The sequence below is a fragment of the Meleagris gallopavo genome, chromosome 4 (genome assembly GCF_000146605.3).
Source record: "Meleagris gallopavo isolate NT-WF06-2002-E0010 breed Aviagen turkey brand Nicholas breeding stock chromosome 4, Turkey_5.1, whole genome shotgun sequence".
Lineage (NCBI taxonomy): Eukaryota > Metazoa > Chordata > Aves > Galliformes > Phasianidae > Meleagris > Meleagris gallopavo.
The window spans coordinates 2310119-2328438 of NC_015014.2; the positions used below are offsets into that span (position 1 = coordinate 2310119).

General features: G+C 41.5%; 1 protein-coding gene across 8 annotated transcripts in view; it reads left to right on the forward strand.

Annotated features, from left to right (window-relative positions):
• The window catches only part of RAPGEF2 (Rap guanine nucleotide exchange factor 2), a 122099-nt gene extending 112104 nt beyond the window's left edge, over positions 1-9995 (forward strand). For 6 of the 8 annotated variants that reach the window (XM_031552999.1, XM_019614435.2, XM_019614432.2 and 3 more), the window contains 4 exons: positions 1613-1838; positions 3295-3854; positions 6312-6617; positions 9214-9880. In XM_031552999.1, coding sequence (XP_031408859.1) covers positions 1613-1838; positions 3295-3854; positions 6312-6617; positions 9214-9260 — 1139 coding nt within the window. In that variant the 3' untranslated portion in view covers positions 9261-9880. Of the gene's footprint in view, positions 1-1612; positions 1839-3294; positions 3855-6311; positions 6618-7851 lie in introns of all 8 variants that reach the window. The other 2 variants (XM_010709445.3, XM_003205369.4) reach the window with 1 other exon arrangement.
• Positions 9996-18320: the final 8325 nt, after the last annotated feature.

Genomic DNA, 18320 nt, shown 5'->3' on the forward strand with positions numbered 1-18320 from the left:
ACTGGAACTTTCTTGGTGGTGTTAATTTTTAAAAGATTTTCTTTACATTTAAAATGAATTTAAAATGCATATATTGAGGTTGAGTTCCTGTAATAAAATGCCAAAGCGATGCATGTGTTGGAGGCTTTGTTGTAGAAGTAACTTTCCCCAAATTGGACGGAGACTATAAGGTTTTGAGACATGCACGTATCAATTTTTCTGCTTTCTTATCAAGTGGATAGCTAAACCCTTTTCTTAACCTGGTAGGTGGCAGTACTCCGTAACCGAGCCCCTGTGGTTCCAAACTAATGGATCCATCCAGATCCTCCTCTCTTTTTGGAATTGAGAGCAGTAGCAAGAATATCAATTCACTATAGACCTCTGGGATAGATGGAGTTAATGGAAACCAAGGGGAGAAAAATAAGTCCAACTGGGTAAGCTGGGAACTGAAAAGAGGAGAGATAAATATAGCATAAAAGTACAAAAGCCTATCCAAAATCTCTACTGAAGTGATCTATACTAAGGTTGGATGGAGGAGCATGCTATATGAAGAAGAGTTAGGTTATCATCTTGAGCTCTCGTAAGATCTCAGCCCGATTTCTCCCAAACGCTGGATTAGCAAAAAGTGAATTTAGGTAATTTTGGTCAGAGCTGTGACTAAAAAGTATTTTACTATTTAAACAGCAAATCATAAAGATGCTTTTAAATTTTAAATTTAGGATCTTGGTGGTGACAATATGTACTTTCAGAAAGTCTGACAGTGTTAATTCCATATTCTCAGCAAGTGTGAATGGAAACAGATCATTCAAAGTCATCTTGACACTTAATATAGATAGAAAGCAAAACAATTGTAGATGTGTGTTGTTCAGTGACCTTCAACCTAGCATTTTGTTAGTGTTGAAACAAAAGCTGAATTTACCTATGTGACTTTTCGTTGTTTGCAGGTTTTATTACAGTCTGGCAGTGTCAGTGCTACCTCCAAATGATGGTGTAATTCTCATAGTTCACAAATACTGTCTTTTGGAATGTAATTAGTTAGCCAAGTAGCACAAAGAAAGCTTGAAAACCTTGATTATTTTTTTTTAACTTAATTAAAAAGCATTATAGGCCTTTTATTCACCAAGATATATAATAAACAGTGAGTCCAGACATATGTGCTTCACACTGCATATGTTGCTCACCTCCGAAGGGTAGTGTTTTGGAGCACAAAAACTGCATGAGAGAGTCTTATGGATTACTTTTGAGCATTAATCTTGTCTAGTGCACTTCTTCTGTTCCAAACTTGGTGGCAGTGTTTATGTATAGGCTGTTTTTTTTCCCCATGAAAAGTGTGATTTCACGATGTAGGAACACAAATACGATGCATTTGAAGATAATTTTGGGGGAGGAAGGTAGAGGGGAAAGAAGGTGAGTGGCTGGTTTCTAAATGAGTGTTTCACATTCCCCACAATCTTAAACCCCTTTTCAAGAAATAGGGCATACAGAATTTATAAAGCTATGCTGCTTTTTTTTTCCAGTGCTTTTTCTGTGTGTAAAACATAATCATATTTTTGATTTACTACAGTTGCAGCAGTGAAACTTGCCAGCTGAGTGGGCCTCTAAGACACTGATTAAAGTGATGCTCCCTTTGCAGGTTACACTTTGGCTCCCAGTGGCACAGTGGATAACTTTTCAGACTCTGGTCACAGCGAAATTTCTTCCAGATCTAGTATTGTCAGCAATTCCTCTTTTGACTCTATGCCAGCATCCCTGCATGATGAGAGGAGACAGAGGCATTCTGTCAGCATTGTGGAGACTAATCTTGGCGTGGGAAGAATTGATAGAAGGATTGTGATTGAGCCAGATCAATACAGCTTAGGGTAGGAATTTTATTCTTACTTAAATTATGCTTTCATACAGTGTGTGGCATTGTATATTTGTTTATATAACTTTCCTTGTATCTCTCTCAAATTTTCCTTTTCTCCTCTGTTCTTCAATTCCACTATTTCACTATTCCACTATTTGAATTTTGTGATCATGTTCTGTTTTCTTACAAAAAAATGTTTTGCCCTCACACATGGTTTTTGAGGTCTATGGCAGTATGGCAGAAGACCTTTCTTCCAGTAGACCTTATCTGAGCACTTAGTATTTCTGTAGACTCCTCTCTGTAGCACATGAGTATTCTAGCCATTTTTTTAGGAGGGGAATTAACTGAGATGACAAATTATTGATGCAGTTATTCATGAATGGCACTGTGAGCAGAAATAGCTAGTAATTTTCCAGTCTGTTTTTACAGAAAAGTGCAGTTTTATCTAACTCAGAAATATTTTACCCCAAATCTCTCTCCTAGTCAACAATAATTGGAAGCTAAAATTCACATTTGGCTGTTGGCTCTCTAAGTAATTTTCTAGATAATTAACTTCTCTAAAGGTGGGTAAGCTAGTGCTGCAAGGAGTTCTCTGAATCTCTGTCAGTGAGCCTGAGAACCAGTTGCTTTCCTGAGCTATTATTTGGAAACTTTAGTTCTCTGATTTTGAGTCCTGTAGGGTCTGTGGATAACAGGCCTGTTCCAAAAGTGATGTGCTTCAGCTCTGGGAATCCCAGGCTATGCAAGTTTTTTAATCAGATGTATAAAATCAGATGAGGGTCCCAATCTGCGTAGCAAGCTGCCCTCAAACCACAACTCACAGCAGTCCTGATAGTTGCTAAATGAAGCTGACACTTGATCAGTTTTCACTGCTGCTACGTAAGTGATGCTGTCAGACTTGATCAGCCACCGGAAGGCTACAGAGAATGTACTTGCTCTAAGAAGTAGTATGTTTTTCCAGAAGTAACATTAAAGTCAATTTCCTTTGCAAGAAATACTGATAAGTTGTCATTCAGAATTGTGAATGAGCAGAAGGCTAAATTTGAGTTTCAGTCACTTCCTGATAAATCCAAGTTTCTAACTTTGGGTTATTTGCACTGCTCGTCTGGAAAAGTGGTAGCAACCTATCTGTCAGTCTGCTCCCTTTTATTCTGTGTATCTCAGTGGTGTTTGCCTGTCTTAAAGGACTGCTGCAAAGTTAAGATTTTACATTCTGAGGTGGCTCCACTATAGTGTTACGTTTCACCAAGAGAGCTGCCCAGTGATTATTCCCATTGGTTCTGTTAAGGATGAGCTTAAAAGGAAAGTGTTCTATGCTCAAAATCAGATTAGTCTTTTAAGCAAAGACTTGCATCAAAACTTTCAATATGCTCATTTTTTTTATTTGTTAGTTCTTTGCGTGCTTTGTAATGGATCTCTGCTTTCAACGCTGGATGTTTTTTTTTTCCCCCTCTTCATTGTGCATCTAGATCTTATGCACCGCTGTCAGAGAACAGAGGCCTGTACTCTGGAGCTACTGTTCTGTCTTCTCCTAGCACAGAAGAGCTGTCACAGGATCAGGGGGACAGAGCTTCACTCGATGCAGCAGACAGTGGCCGCGGTAGCTGGACTTCTTGCTCAAGTGGTTCACACGACAACATACAAACAATACAGCACCAGAGAAGCTGGGAGACGCTGCCTTTTGGACACGCTCATTTTGATAATTCAGGAGATGGGGCAGGACTGTGGGCCTCAGGCACTCACGTGGACCAGCTGATGTTCTCTGATCATGGCACGAAGTACAGCCGGCAAAGCCAAGGCAGGGAGGGCCTCGAGCAAGCACAGTCCAGAGCAAGCTGGGCATCCTCAACGGGCTACTGGGGAGAGGACTCAGAAGGTGACACAGGTACCATAAAGCGAAGGGGTGGGAAGGATGTTTCTATTGAAGCTGAAACCAGCTGCGTAACATCCATACCGGCAGAGGAGGCAAAGCCAGCTCCCGTGCCTGCTCACATACCAGTAACGTCAAGTACTACGAAGGGGCTTATTGGTAAGTTAAATTTTACTTTAATTCACTTACCTACAGTGCTTAGCGTTGTTCTAAACCTATTTTTCTTTTGTCTGGTTTGATTTTAAAGCAGAACGGAACGTTTTGTAGTCTCTCAGTTTTTGCCCTCTAACTTGGTTTTTACTGCTAGAGAAATTACCACTTAGAGCTGCTTCTCAGTTCTGGCAGTTCTTTTGTGATTTGATCTGCTGTACATCATTAAAAAAAAAACACCTAGCTCAACTGCTGGACAGTGTTTTGAGGAGTTGATGTGTATAGATGTCTGTTCTGAAATGTGCATTCTCTTCACAGTAAGGCTCTGTATTCTATATTTAGGTATTTTTATAAATGTGGCCTGATTTATTTTTTTAGAAGTGTTTTTCTTTCTACATTTGTGTAACTAGTCTGATGGTACCTAACTTTTGAATGTTCCTTACTTCTAAAAATGGGGTCACTTTGTGTTTAGGCACCAGCTGAGGCATTTCTACAGATTACTCAAATTGAAGAGATTCCTTAAGAAATTAGGGCTGTATTACATTTATAATCATCCAGTGAGGTAATAATGTATAAATTAATATAAAGATAGGTTTGGCAGTATTTTAACACTTCTCATATTTTTCCTTCTACACATCCCAGATGTCATATGGCCATCCAAGACCCCTGTACATTTTTTGCATCTTTCATTTCCCTTTGCTGTGAGTGCCTTTCCTCAGGTTATTACGAAGAGCTATCTGAAAGCCATTTTGCTTTGACACAGCTGAAAAAGTCTGCCACATTGAAGTCATGCTGAGACCGTTGTGATAAGCTGCTTTTCCATTTTCTGCCCAAGTATATTGCTTAGCAGTGGCCTATTGCTGCAAAGCTTGGGTGCAGCTCTGGATCCTTGAACTGTGAAGAGGAGGAATCTGCTCAGTTCAGGACTCGAGGTTCTGATTTGTGCCAGTCTCTAATTTTACTCTTTGATGCACTTGGTTTCACCAACAGGCGTGCTTCAGACTTGCCTCTTGTGGCTGAGCTTGCCACTACATTTATATATGTTTATAGACTTTGGAGAATGTGAAAAAGAGCCAAAAATTGCAGCTGTGTAACTTCCATGCATTCAGTACTATTAACTGTGCTTGCAAATGCAGCTCTGGGTATCATTGATCTCCTCCAGTAGAATTTTTCAACAGAACTTATTCTATGTCAAAATTACTTAAAATCAAAATTTCTGAAATCTTTGAATAAAAATTCTCAGAAGTTTCTTCATGTTGTTTTGTTCAGGTGCATGTATTTGTGCAAGAAAAGTATTTGGATTCCATGCGAGACGATTTGTTTTGCTAACAGTAAAAGCAAAAACTCACCAGCCCAGTAAAAGCAGTTGTGAGCTGGTACTGCCCTTTCAGTCAATTTCATACTGCATAATGCAGGGTGATATGCTGTCCTCATCACTTGTGCAAGAATATACAGGGTATGACAAGAGAGGAAGAGTAAATTTGCTGTGCCAGGCTTTTTTTACCCGCTGTGTTTGCCTTTGTACTGTAAGTAGTCACATAAAAGGGTTACATTCACAAAAACTGTTCAAAGTCCTAATTAACTTCTTTAAACATGAAATTCCACAATACAGAATCGTGAAATCAATGCCCATCTGGTCTGTTCCTGAAGGTGTTTAAAACTCTTCATCATTCCTTCTTCCCTCGAATCTCTCTGCTGGGTATGGCCAGAGTTAACTCTTGTTCAGGTAAACAGGTAAAGCTCCATGAGATCCACGAAGTATGTGGGCTTTCCTTCTCCTGTACAAAATCTTATTCAATTAGTGTTCTTGCAGGAATGATTTCAAGACTTAATTTTGCAGAAATTAAAACCATAAGAGTAGTGGTCAGTGCATGCAGAAAGCATGAGAATGAGGTCCATTACTCTTACCTCATCTGTAGCTTTGCCTTATTTAGCATGGTTTGTAGAAAAGAAATCAGATCCTTTTTTCTTTTTTTTTTTCCTTTTTTCCCTTGCCTGCCAGCTGCTAAGAACAAAAGAGATGAGCTTTTAGGGACAAAGTCCATCTTCAAGATTAAGATAGACATGCTTTTGGGGAGATGCTGATATTCATGATGGCTGTCACTTTTGTGGACTCTTGTGTCTTCCACATCACTGGTCTCTGACCAATGAATATTTTGTTCTGTGTAATTGATGGAGCAGCTTCAGCTGCTAAGTTAGAGCAAATTCCTCATGTAATTTGGTGAATTTATTTCCATTAATACTTCATTACTGGAAGAATAATGGTATCGTGCATATGTTGTATATTTTTGGTTTTCACATATGGTTTGTTTTTCAGTATCTCATTATGTACTATGTAGTATTTAACTTTCATCCTTCTTCAGGATTTTTCCTCCTGGGATCACGAGTTGATCAGTGTTTAACTCTCACTGTTTCATTTGAGCAGTTTTCATCTTATTACTTCATAATAATCTGTTTCTCTTGCAGCACGAAAAGAAGGTCGGTATCGGGAACCACCTCCAACTCCTCCTGGTTATGTAGGAATACCTATTGCTGAGTTTGCAGAAGGTGTTTCCCATCCAACTAGAAAGCCTCCGGATTACAACGTAGCACTTCAGAGGTCTAGAATGGTGGCACGGACGTGTGAGACCCATGGGACGTCGGCTCAGCAGCAACAGTCACATGGCCATTCAGCTAGCAGGCCTGTGAACAAACCTCAGTGGCATAAACCAAACGAGTCAGATCCACGTCTTGCTCACTATCAGTCTCAAGGGTTTCCCACAGAGGAAGATGGTAAATTTCTAATTGTTAAATTTTAAGCGTGCTGCATGCAGATGCGTTCGTTGTTTTCACAGTCACAAAGTAGATTATGCAAGTGATTACTGCGGTAGAAATTCTTGCTATAATTTGAGTTTCCATCTTTCAAACCTTGCTGTCTGTTTAGTTTTTGGAAGGAGAAGGATTCAGTTCACTCAAAACATCCTTTAAAATTTGGAGTGTATGTCCGCCTTGAAACTTAGACAACCAAGCAGTTGGCTTAGGCAACTTCTTTTGAGGTGCCTACGTTCCAGGTAAAAAGAGCTGGCTGCCCTGAAAATAGCCAGTGTTTGGCACTCGCTCAAAATATGTATCTCAGTCTACAAATGCCTGCCCCAAAGAGCATCGTTGGTGGGGTTTAGATGGATAATCACTCAGAGTTCTAGCTGAAACTCTTAGATTGTGGACACTGGGTCTTCCATACCAACTGCTTCACGTGATTTTGCTATCTTGCTTGCCAATCTTTATGCTTTAGCTCGGCTGTTGCGATATAAAGACCACGCACACACAGTCTTTCTGTTATTCTGTGGAGTGTATGTGTGTCTGGATTGCATTTCTGAGCTAGATGCTTGCAGCCTAAGCAAAGTAATGCTCAAGTCATGCATCTGAATCTTTGATGCTCTGTTTTGCCTAACGGTAGAAAGGCTGTCTCCTTCCCTCCCTAACTGCTTAGTTACTAGAGCTCTATGTGCAGCATGAACTCTGCAGTCAAACATGACAAAAAAGATGAGATCCCTTTAATAGAGTTACCTCAAACTTACGGAGTTCTGTGGCAGTTTGAGAATTTTAATTGTATTTTACCAGTGACAAGGGAAGCCACGGTCATTTTTATGGAAACTCAATTCAAATAAACCACTAGGAAATAGTGACTTCTGTCAGGTATATTCAAGGAAAAACGTAAGAACTGCTTTATGAAGCTATTAGATATTTAGGAGTAGCTGTCACATTCTTGACCTGAGAGTACTGCACCTAGCTCAGAATAGCAATTGCCTTATTTTCTTAGAGAATAAAATTTCAGTGCTTCTCATGAGACCTGAAATGTAAAGATACTCAGATAGTCTTTTTTCTTTCCTTTTTTCTTTTCTTTTTTTAATGTACCTAGCAGAGAGGAACAGAAAGCACGTGAACACAGTACAGGTTGTTTCATTTGGTAGCAGTCTTCATCTACGTGAACTAAATGATATTTTCCCCTGTCCTATTGTGTTTGCAGAAGATGAACAAGTCTCTGCTGTTTAAGACTTGGGGCTTTTCTGGATCCAGAGTGAACCACCTTAAAGGAGAGCACAAGAAGACGTCCCTAGAATAGGAGCCTTGGAACTATAGTTAAAGGATGGTGGACCTGTTTGCCTCCTTCCCTGCCTTAAAGCAGCATGGGGCTTCTTCCTCCACCCCCCACCCCTTCAAACCCCCCTTCTGTCCCCTCTCCCCTTGCATGTGAAATACTGTGAAGAAATCGCCCTGGCACTTTTCAAACTGTGTTGCTTGAAATGCACAGTGCAGCAATCTCCAAGCTACCACTGTCGCTGTCTGCCACATCACACAGTATCATTCCAAATTCCAAGATCATCACATCAGGATGATAATTCTGGCTGCACTTCCCAATGCCTGGAAGGGTTTTTTAATCTTCCTTTTCAATTTTAATCGTGATCCTAGCACTTAGTCTCATTGGGACAATGAGATAAGCTAGTTGTCAATTTACGTTTGGCCTTTAACCTACCAAGAGTGGAATGCATTGAAATCCTTCAAGGAGGCAGTGCTTACTTGCTTGTTTACAATGCCTTTGTTACAGTTTTGTACGTTTGTGTTCCGAGATCAAATACTGCATCTGCCTAGTAACGACAGTATTATTTCCTACCTGTAAGTAGGGTTGCCAGCCTCAGCTCCCAGATAGCATCAACCTGCCGCGTGGCTGAGCAGGGCAGAAGGGAAGGCAGAGGCTGCAGGACGCAGCCGTTCCCAACCGTCTAGCTTCTCTCTTAGTGTGTCCCCCACCCTGGAAGCTTCCAGACTCGTGCCCATTAGTGGGGACGGCGTTGGGTCTAGGATCAGTGCAGAGCCGTGCGCTTACAGCTCTCCAGTGAAGGAACAGCGGACACCATGCCTCGTACCTGTGCCTTGTGGGATACAGGACGGCGTGCTCAAAACAAAGTATCCCATTCTAACGAGACAGACGGCAACCTCACCTTTAAGTTATATATTATTTCTATTTTTGTTTTGTTTTGTTTTGTTTTTTTACTCTATAGTAGTTATGTTATGAGAAAAATTAACTGGATAACGTTGCAGTGAAGGCAAGCTGGGATGTCACAGCTCCTGACAGCTGTTAATATTGATCTAATAACCTCCATCTATTGACTTGGCATTAGGGGGATAAACAAGCCTTTAAGTAAAGAAGAATAACCTTTTTAGATACGCCAGCCTTTGCAATGCAGAAATAGTCACAACTGTTAATGGCTTTGTGGAACACTGCATGTGTAGAGAAGGCCAATGTGTAGCAACCACCTGCTCACAGCTGCTATTAACCTATAACGACTGAAATGACCCTCCCCTCTATTTTTGTGTTGTTTTTGCACAGACTCCGGAGAAGTGAAGGCTGCCAATCCGAGTAGTACTCAAATGTGAGGAACTGCTGGTCTTGGATTTTTTTTTTTTTTCCATTGAACTCAGCTGATCATATTGATCAGTAGATAAACGTAAATAACTTCAACTTTTAAAGATCAAAATGCAGTGTTTTTTCACTGTATCGGGCAAATGTCAGTGCTTTATTTAATTCTCTCTCCTGTAATCATAGCTTTTGTCTATTTGCTTATATATCACATTGTCAATTACGCATTTGTAATTTTACATGCAATATGCATTATTTGCCAGTTTTATTCTCAAGGCTATGGACCTCATGTGCATATAGAAATACAAAATCCTAGCTCTATCACAAGTTGCACAAATGTTATATAAGCATAAAGTAATTGTAGACCATAGGACTGCTAATCTCAGTTCGCTCTGTGATGTCAAGTGCAGAATGTACAATTAACTGGTGATTTCCTCATACTTTTGATACTACTTGTACCTGTATGTCTTTTAGAAAGACATTGGTGGAGTCTGTATCCCTTTTGTATTTTTAATACAATAATTGTACATATTGGTTATATTTTTGTTGAAAATGGTAGAAATGTACTATGTTTATGCTTCTACATCCAGTTTGTATGAAGCTGGAAAATAAATAAATATAACATTAATGATGTCCATATTGATTCTTAAGCATTTTACATGTTCCACATACTTGAACAAATTTATGAAAAAAATTTACTTCTCTGTGTATTAATATTAAAGGGACATTGCCAAGTGATGTTGGGCAAACTATCAGCGTGGAGTTTTTCTTGATAAACACTTGTGCCAGTGTTAATTAAGAGAGGAAGTTTGTATGTGTACTGCTGAATGAGCGACTGTTGTGTATCCCCAGCAGCAAGAGTTTGGGAGCCAAAAAGAGGAATGCTTTTACGTATGTATAGCATGTAAATAATTATAAAGGAAGGCTCGTGTTGATTTCATACTCTGTATGGTGTGAAAGTGAAGAATGTGCATCGTACAGTCTGGGTAGAGAGAAGGAGGAAAAAATAATCCATTGGTGAGTTGTGCCTGAAGAAGGTATTTCAAGTAATATAGTAATATACTTAACAGCATCCTCGGCAATAAAAGTTGATGTTCAACTCAACTCAATGTCCAACCTTGGCCATCTTGAAGAAGTTTGCATGCTTTATTTTATTTAATTTACTTAATTCAGGGAACCCTCATATAATCCCCTTGATACACATTCAGTCTTGGGACAAGATGGCTTCTGTTGCTGCTTTTATGGAAGGCTTTGCCACAGCCACAGCAGTTCAAAAGGTAATGCTAACATTATTGTCACATGAAACTTCTCTTAGATTAAAGAGTACTCTTCCTTCTTTTTCTTCTATTTCTTACTGTGGTTTTAGGTTCATTTTGTCCCTGTCAGATTAAGTCAGACTTGAGTAGGACAGGAGTGGGAACTTGTGCAATGCCTCTGTATCTTGTGTAGTTGGATATTTTTTTTTAGTGCTGGTTTTAAGTGCTTTGTTGGCTCAGAAAGGGTGTCCTTAGCTGCTTTTCCTCTTTCTAGTACAAATGCCATTTCCATTGCTCATGCCTCTTTGTTGTTCTTCGGAGTTCTCCCTCCCATTAACCTGTTCCTGTTGCTTATCTTTGCTGCTTGCTCACATAGCCTCTCTGCTTCTGTGCAGAGCACAGTACCACCCATTTCCTTTCTCTCCAGACGTGGTTTGTGTGCAGTCTCCAGAAACAATACCGGGAGGTGACACTCCAACATTCAGAAAGCCAGAAGTGCTTCCAGACAGGGCAAGCTCAGGCTTTGGGGTCAAACTCAATCTCTCGAGGTCCCTTCCAACCTGTGATTCATTTCTTTGTCTGCATACACACAGCCCTACAATTAATCACAGCGTTATACTCACTCTGCTGCTTTTAATCATGCTTGACCAATATATGCTCTCTCAAGAAAAACATGCTCCTTTCTAGATTCCTGAAACTGGTTGCAGAACTGGTGTTGCTAGCGACCCTGCAGGACTGTGCAGCCTTCATTTCAGGTGCTGGACACTTGCTCAGATGGAAGGAGTCCATTCTGGCACTCCCAATGGCCAGCTTTCAGAGGGTCAGGAGAAAGCCTTCTTTCAGGTGCAGTTCTCTGTTTGGATCTTCATCAAAATGGGCGCATGGCAGGTTTATTTAATGCCTCTGACATCTTCCTGTATCTCCTGTGCTTCCTTGAAGACAGTTTCCAGCTCCTGGACGTTTATGCTGCGGATATTAAGGAGTCAGTGAGTTGCTTTCTGTCCCTTTTCTGGTGACGTATTATGTAATACAGCAATTTCAGCTAGTTTGGGGTTGCTTACAAATTCTAATCATTTCTGAATAGCTATAGTGAGATAATGCCTTTAGGCACCTAGCATCACATTTGCCCTATAGAGGATTGGATTAAGGCTTGCAAACATCAGCAAGTGTCCCATAAAGCAGTAGTGCAGTCAGTTTTAATTGCATTCTCTAAGTAACTTCTGACAGGTATTTGAAGATGTGTCTGTAGTTCCCTTCATGTTATCTTTATGTTAGGGACCCCAAACGCCATCACTTGTAGGCGCAGCTCCCTTAAAGGCTTATTGCACATCTGGTGAATACCTTGAGGACAAATGTTTTCAAAATGTCTCCCCACTTGCAGGGTGTGCAGTTACTCTCTTTATTCAACCTATCCTTATCACCAGCTGGGGGATAAGCTGGTTTCCTGTTCACTTCAATTGTCTGAACCCAACGCTGGCATGGTTTCGGTGTATTTACGACTGCTGGCTTGGGAGTTAGGTGCCTGATTGCAGCAATTTTGCCTTTATTTCCCAGGATTTGGCTTTTCCTTTGAGTTCAATGAGTTCTTCCTGTGGCAGGTGCTGGGCACTCTGCATCTTGTTAAATCTTGGCATGCCTCTGAGCTGCTGGGATATCATGCTCCATTGTTTTTGTTCTTGGTATATTTCTGGATTATGTTTTGCTCATCCATTTTTATGAATCATTTGTCAGGTTTGGGGATCAGTTTGCATGGTTTAACTGAAAGCAGGAGTGTGTGGTGGTTTTCTAGTACCTGCAAGGTTAGCTTTTCTTCCTTCTTTGTTGTAAACTTGTGCTTGGTTGTAGTGTTGTCCTAATGAGCGTGTCCTCATACTTTTAATAGCTTTGGTTGAAATTTGACCATCTCCTGCATACTGTTGAAGAATTCACTGCTCCTAATGCCAAACTGGTGTGCTGGTGTTCTGTTCCTCTGCATCTCATCCAAGTGTCACAAGCAGCTTTTTCCCTGTTCTGAAGCACGTTAATGCAGTGTGTTTGATCTACACCTGACACTTATGGTGGGCTTACCTTGGGCATGTTCTCATTTGTAATTGCCAGTGGGCAGGGCATTTTCTTGTCAGGGTGCTTCTTGACACACAGAACAATTCTGGCACTGTTTAGTCTGGAGAAGGGGAGGCTCAGAGGGACCTTACTGCTCTCTACAACTTCCTGAAGGGGAGGTTATGGAGAAGTGGGCATCAGCCTCTTCCCCCAGATGATAACAGCAATTGGATGAGAGGTGATGGATTTAAGTTGCTCTGGGGAAGTTCAGGTTGGACATGGGGAAGAATTTATTCTCGGAAAAAGTGGTAAGGTGCTGGTGCAGGTTGCTCAGGGAGGTGGTGGAGTCACCATCTGGAGATGTTCAAGAAACATGTGAATGTGGCACTGAGGAATGCAGTCTGGAACAGTCCCAGGCATGGGCTGATGGTTGAACTTGATGATCTTAGTGGTCTCCCCAATCTTAATGGTTCTGTGATTCTATAAGATGGCTATGAAGGGGAATGCTGAATTTTTTTCCTGCACTCTGGAAAGTACTGGCTTATACACTTAGAATTCTCAATTTTTCACAAACTGCCTGCATGAGGTTTTCTTAAGTCCCTATTGGCAACATGGAGAACATGAAGTTATTTCTGTGTGCAGTTGGCGTTCCCCAGGCTTGATGTGGAATGGAGAAAACATGCTAATTTGTGAAAGGATGAAAAAATGATAGTGCTGTTTTCTTTTTTTGTTTGTTTGTTGTTGTTTTTTGCAATATTTCTGTAAGCAAATGTTAGAATCCTTGCAATCCTTTTATTTTCCCCCCTCCCTGACATTGGAGCTGCATCATCCAGTGTTTCAAAGGATAAGATAATTTCACTGAGATGGAAACTTGAGTCATGCTTTGTTCCAGGGATGTACCCAAGGACTATATTATTTGCTATGTACTTGTACTGTAGCAAAAAGTTCTGGGTTGGTTCACCCTGTAGCAACCCATGCCCTCAGCCCTTCTGCATGCTCATTAAGGTCACCCCTTCATGTGGTTCACCCAAAAACAGTGTAATGGCTGAAAGCAGCAGCTTTGAGGGATTCTGATTCTCTGAAAGTGCATGTAAATAAGAGGCGGGGGAAGAATGCAAATTGCTGGCCTACTGAGAGTGGCCATGTCCCCTCATCATGTGGAGCAAGCTGCTTGACAGCAGTTCAAGCACCAGTGGCACCAGGTGCCGTGTCCCAGTTCCAGTGTGCTGCAAGCCCCTGACACCCAGAGTCCATGCAGGGACAAGGACACAGGGCTGGCATAACACGGTCATCAGCAATGACCTTTTGATTTATTCACCTTGGTGTGTCAAACAAATTACCATTGCTGCTGTTTGGAGCTCGTAGGTTAATGTTTTATATGTTATTTCACTGCTTCCCATTTTCCTTCAGCTGTGCTTCTTGGAATCTTTGTGCGTTTATTTAACCTCCACCAGTATTTGCTTAATATCTGAGCTTTCCATGTGTTGTCAGCACAATGTGCCCTTCGATCCCCTCCCTGCTGTTTACCTTTGCTTACTACATCAAATACGGTGCATAATTTAGACTGAAGGCCCCTTGAGAAAGGCAGTGCATGTTTGTAAAGTAACGTCTGTGTTAATTTTTATTTATTTCCCCAACAAAGAAAATGTTTTTCTTTCTGGAAGCATGCTCAGCATTGTCAAGATTTAAAAAAAAAAACATCTGCAGATTTCTTGAATTATAGATATACAGGTAAACCATTTTTAAAAAGCGCTGCTTGCTCGGTGAAGGTCACCTTCTTTCACCTGAGCTATTATTTTATAAATGAAATGTGCTGGGATTTTAGGAACATGGAATTGGCCAGATGTACCCAATCAATACCTTTCACAAATCTGCTAAAAATATGCACTTAATAGAATGCTGCGTACTGATGACATTGCTTTTTTTCCTATTACAATAAATTATGTTTTTTGAAGATGAGAGCTCAGCTAAATTTATCGACCTCTTACTTGGCCTTATACCTAGGGAAGAAAAACAGTAATGGAATGACTAAAAACTCTGGTATTACGAAGGTCTGCAGAATGTGTACATACATACTTCTTTCAGTCTTCACCTTCCACCTGTTACGAGCATAATAGACCAGTTCTTCCTAGAATCGTTAAGGTTGGAAAAGACCTCTAAGATTATCTCACCCAACCATCAACCCTCTGTGTCCACTAACCATGTCCCTCAGTGCCACTTCTACACAGTTCTAGAGCAACTGCAGGGACGGTGAGTCTCTGTGTCACTGTACAGCCACTGGAGATGCCTGGAAAGCTATTTTTGGGTTTCTCTGCTTGTAAAAGTGTTACATGGCTCTTGATACCTAAAAATTTCATTCCTTTCCTCTTTCCTCTCCTAACGTTGCTGCTGGAAAACCTTACAATTCTTATAGTTTCTAAATAAAATGGAATCTCTTCCTTCACTAGCATAGGAACATAACTAGAATAAGAGCTGGCTTTTTATAGAAGGCTGTTCCCCACACATATTAACTACTTGAAGAGACACCATTTGCTGTGCTGCGTAATGAGATACTGGAGTTGTATTTATTTTTCCTTATGCGTGTTGTTTGTAGCCCAAAAAACACCAGTGTGGTGCTTGTGGGCCAGCTCTGAGTTGTTGTGTTCAGCATGTCCATGGAGAATGGAAGAGTTAAGAACCTGATGCTCTAAACCATAATAACCATAATCCTACCCAGCTGTTACAAACAGAGTCCAACCTTGACATCTTTACTATTCAGTTTTGAGCAGCCTGCCTTCAAACCTGTGGAAGATCTGGGGGCACAAGTATTCTGCCTATACTGGGAGGAATTGCGTGACTACAGTGAGTGAAATCTCTCTTTCAAATGGTTTGTGAAGTACAGGCCACATGCAGTTTGAATTTTTTTGGTCATGCTAGGCATATATATTGGGTGTTGCTGCACTAGTATCAGAAGAAACAACCTAAAAACAGGGCAGCAATTGTAGGAGGAAATTAAACGTTTTTTATCCTTGTCTACTGTATGGATTTTCTGAGATTTGAAGGCCAGCACTCTTTCTCCTACGATTTTCTGTATGTAGTATGAATGCTAGTAACGTGTCCGAGGGATGCTCTGATATTTCTGAGGGATGTGAGTAATATTGTGCAGAAAACTTTGGTTACTCAGGTGAAGATGCAATGCATTATGAGGGTGAAAAAAAATTAGGGATTTTCTTCAGTAATAATGCCTAGAGGAGCAATTACCTTCTCCAAAACATGCTTTTGCAAAGCATGTTTCAATCTCTGTTATACTATCAGAACTGGAAAGCAAAAATCTGGACGTTGGAGCTTTTTGGAAAAAACATGCACCAAATGCTGGGAGCCTTGTTTAGAAAAACAAAATCATGCAAGCTGACAGCAGGGGCTGTCTTCAACTTGCTTTATCGGCAACAAGTGCATCACTGGCAGTTTCTTGGAGGTCTGCAGGCTGTCTTGGATGAGAGCTGGTATACAGGCATTTGCAAACAAGTCAATGTTCCAACAAGCTTTACTCCCAAGCTGGTGTTCTACTTCAGTCACTGATTTTAGAAGAAAAGACTTAATGTGCAATTACTTTTCAGTTCGGGAAGATGCAACAGTGACCTGGTAAGTGTTGCCAATTGCAGGACAAAAAATACGTTGCTCTGGGTAGTGCTGCCCATTATTACTGATCTGACAACTTCAAAAACAGAACATCCCAACAGATCTCAAAATCAAGCATAAGTGCGGCTTAGAAAAGTGGCTTTTAGAGAGCCCACATAGTGAGGGATTTAAATAAAAACCTTCCTCATCAGCTAATTTAAACCGTTTGCATTTATGCACGTCGTTGTACATAGATCTAAGTTACGTGTTGATATTTAGAGTCTTTTTCACAGCTACGCTTGCAAATTCCTTGTGAATAATGTTTAGCCTTTTCTGTGTACATGTTTCCATTTCCTAAAAGCATGCAGTACTTGTGAAGTGGTTTGTATAAGATTGCAAAGAATCCCAGGATGGCTGAGGCTGGCATGGCCTACCAGGTCCATCAGGCCCAGCCCCGGCTGCAGCAGGGCCACCCATAGCAGCTGCCCAGGCCCATGTCCAGGCAGCTTTGGGAGATCTCCAAGGAGGAGGGGACTTCACAGCCTCCTTGGACTCCACAGCATCTTTCCAGCACCTGCATAGCACAGAAGTCCTGCCTGGTGTTCAGAGGGAACCTCCTATGTTCCATTTCGCACCCGTTGCCTCATGTCCTGGCAATGGGGATTGCTAAAAGGAGCCCAGCTTTGTCCTCTTTGCATCCACCCTTTCAGGTCTTTGTACACGTGGACAAGATGCCCTTGAGTCTTCTTTTCTCCAGGTTGAACAGTCCCAGCTCAGAGTCAGCCTTTCCTCATAGGAGAGGTGCTCCAGTCTCTCGTAAGGACCTTTCTGGCCATTCTTTCGATCCACTCCTGTATGTCCAGGTCTCTCTTGTACTGTGGAGCCCAGATCTAGACACAGCACTCCAGATCTAGCCTCATCAGCGGGGGAGAAGCACTGTCTCCCCTGACTTGTTGGCATCATTACTCTTTATCTAGCTCAGGAAACCATTGGCCTTCTTTGCTGGTAGAGCACATTGGTGGCTACTGTTCAAATTTGCGTCCAACAAGATTCCTACATCCTTTTCTGCCAAGCTGTTTTCCAGCTGGGTGCACTTGCATGTTCCTCTCTTGGTGCAGAACTTTTTGTTTCTCCTTGAGGAACTTTGTGATGTTCCTGTCATCCAGTTTTCCAGCCAGTTGAGGTTTCTGTGGGAGGCGCCGTGACTGTCTGGTGCATCTGCCACTCTTTCTAGTTTTGTGTCAACAGCAAAACTGCTGAATGTGCACTCTGCCCATCATCCAGACTATTAATGAAGATGTTAAGCAGGGCTGGAGCCAGTCCTGAACCACTAATTATTGGTCTTCAATTGGACTTTTTACCTCTGATATGCATGCCCTATCCTGGTTGTCCAGCCAGTTTTCAGTGCAGTCATGTTCTGCTCACCCAGCCCAATGCTTCAACTGCTTCTGTGTGAGGATCTTAAGGGTCACAGTGCTAAAGGTCTCCCTGATGTCCAGGATGAGAGACACAAGGGATGAGATACTTTAAATGTCCTCAGTGTGGAAAGAAAAGTAGTTCTGAATTGAAGCTGCACCAGCGCATCCACGCAGGAGAGAGACCCTACAAGTGTCCTGAGTGTGAGAAGAGCTTTAAAAGGAATATTCACTGATCTTCTCTCATCTGTCAGGCTGTTTATTTCAACATAGAAATTTATCAAGGTGATCAAGCTTGTTGAACCCGTGTTGACTACTCCTGATGACATTTGTGTCTTTCAGATGCCTGGAAATGATTTCCAGGCCTTGCTGCGTTGTCATCTTCCCAATGATCAAGGTGAGGCTGACCACCTGTGCTTCCTCCCCTTCCTCCCTCTTGCCATTATTGAAAATAGGAGCAACATTTGCTTTCTTTCAGTCTTTGGGCACTTCTTCCAAATGACACAATTGATCAAAGGTAGTCAAAAGTGATCTTGTGATGACTTCTGACAACTCCCTCAGCGTTAACATGCGCACCCCGTCACGGCAATTGGACGTACCCAGTTTGCCAGCTCAGTATTGCCTTACCTGATCCTCTTCCACCAGGAGTTATGTTGTCTTTGCTCTGGTTCTTCCCCTTATTCTCTGGGATTCCAGGTTCCGGAAGACTGGTCTTGCTGGCGAACAACAGGGTGAGATATTCAACTTTTCCTATCCTGTGTGTCATCAG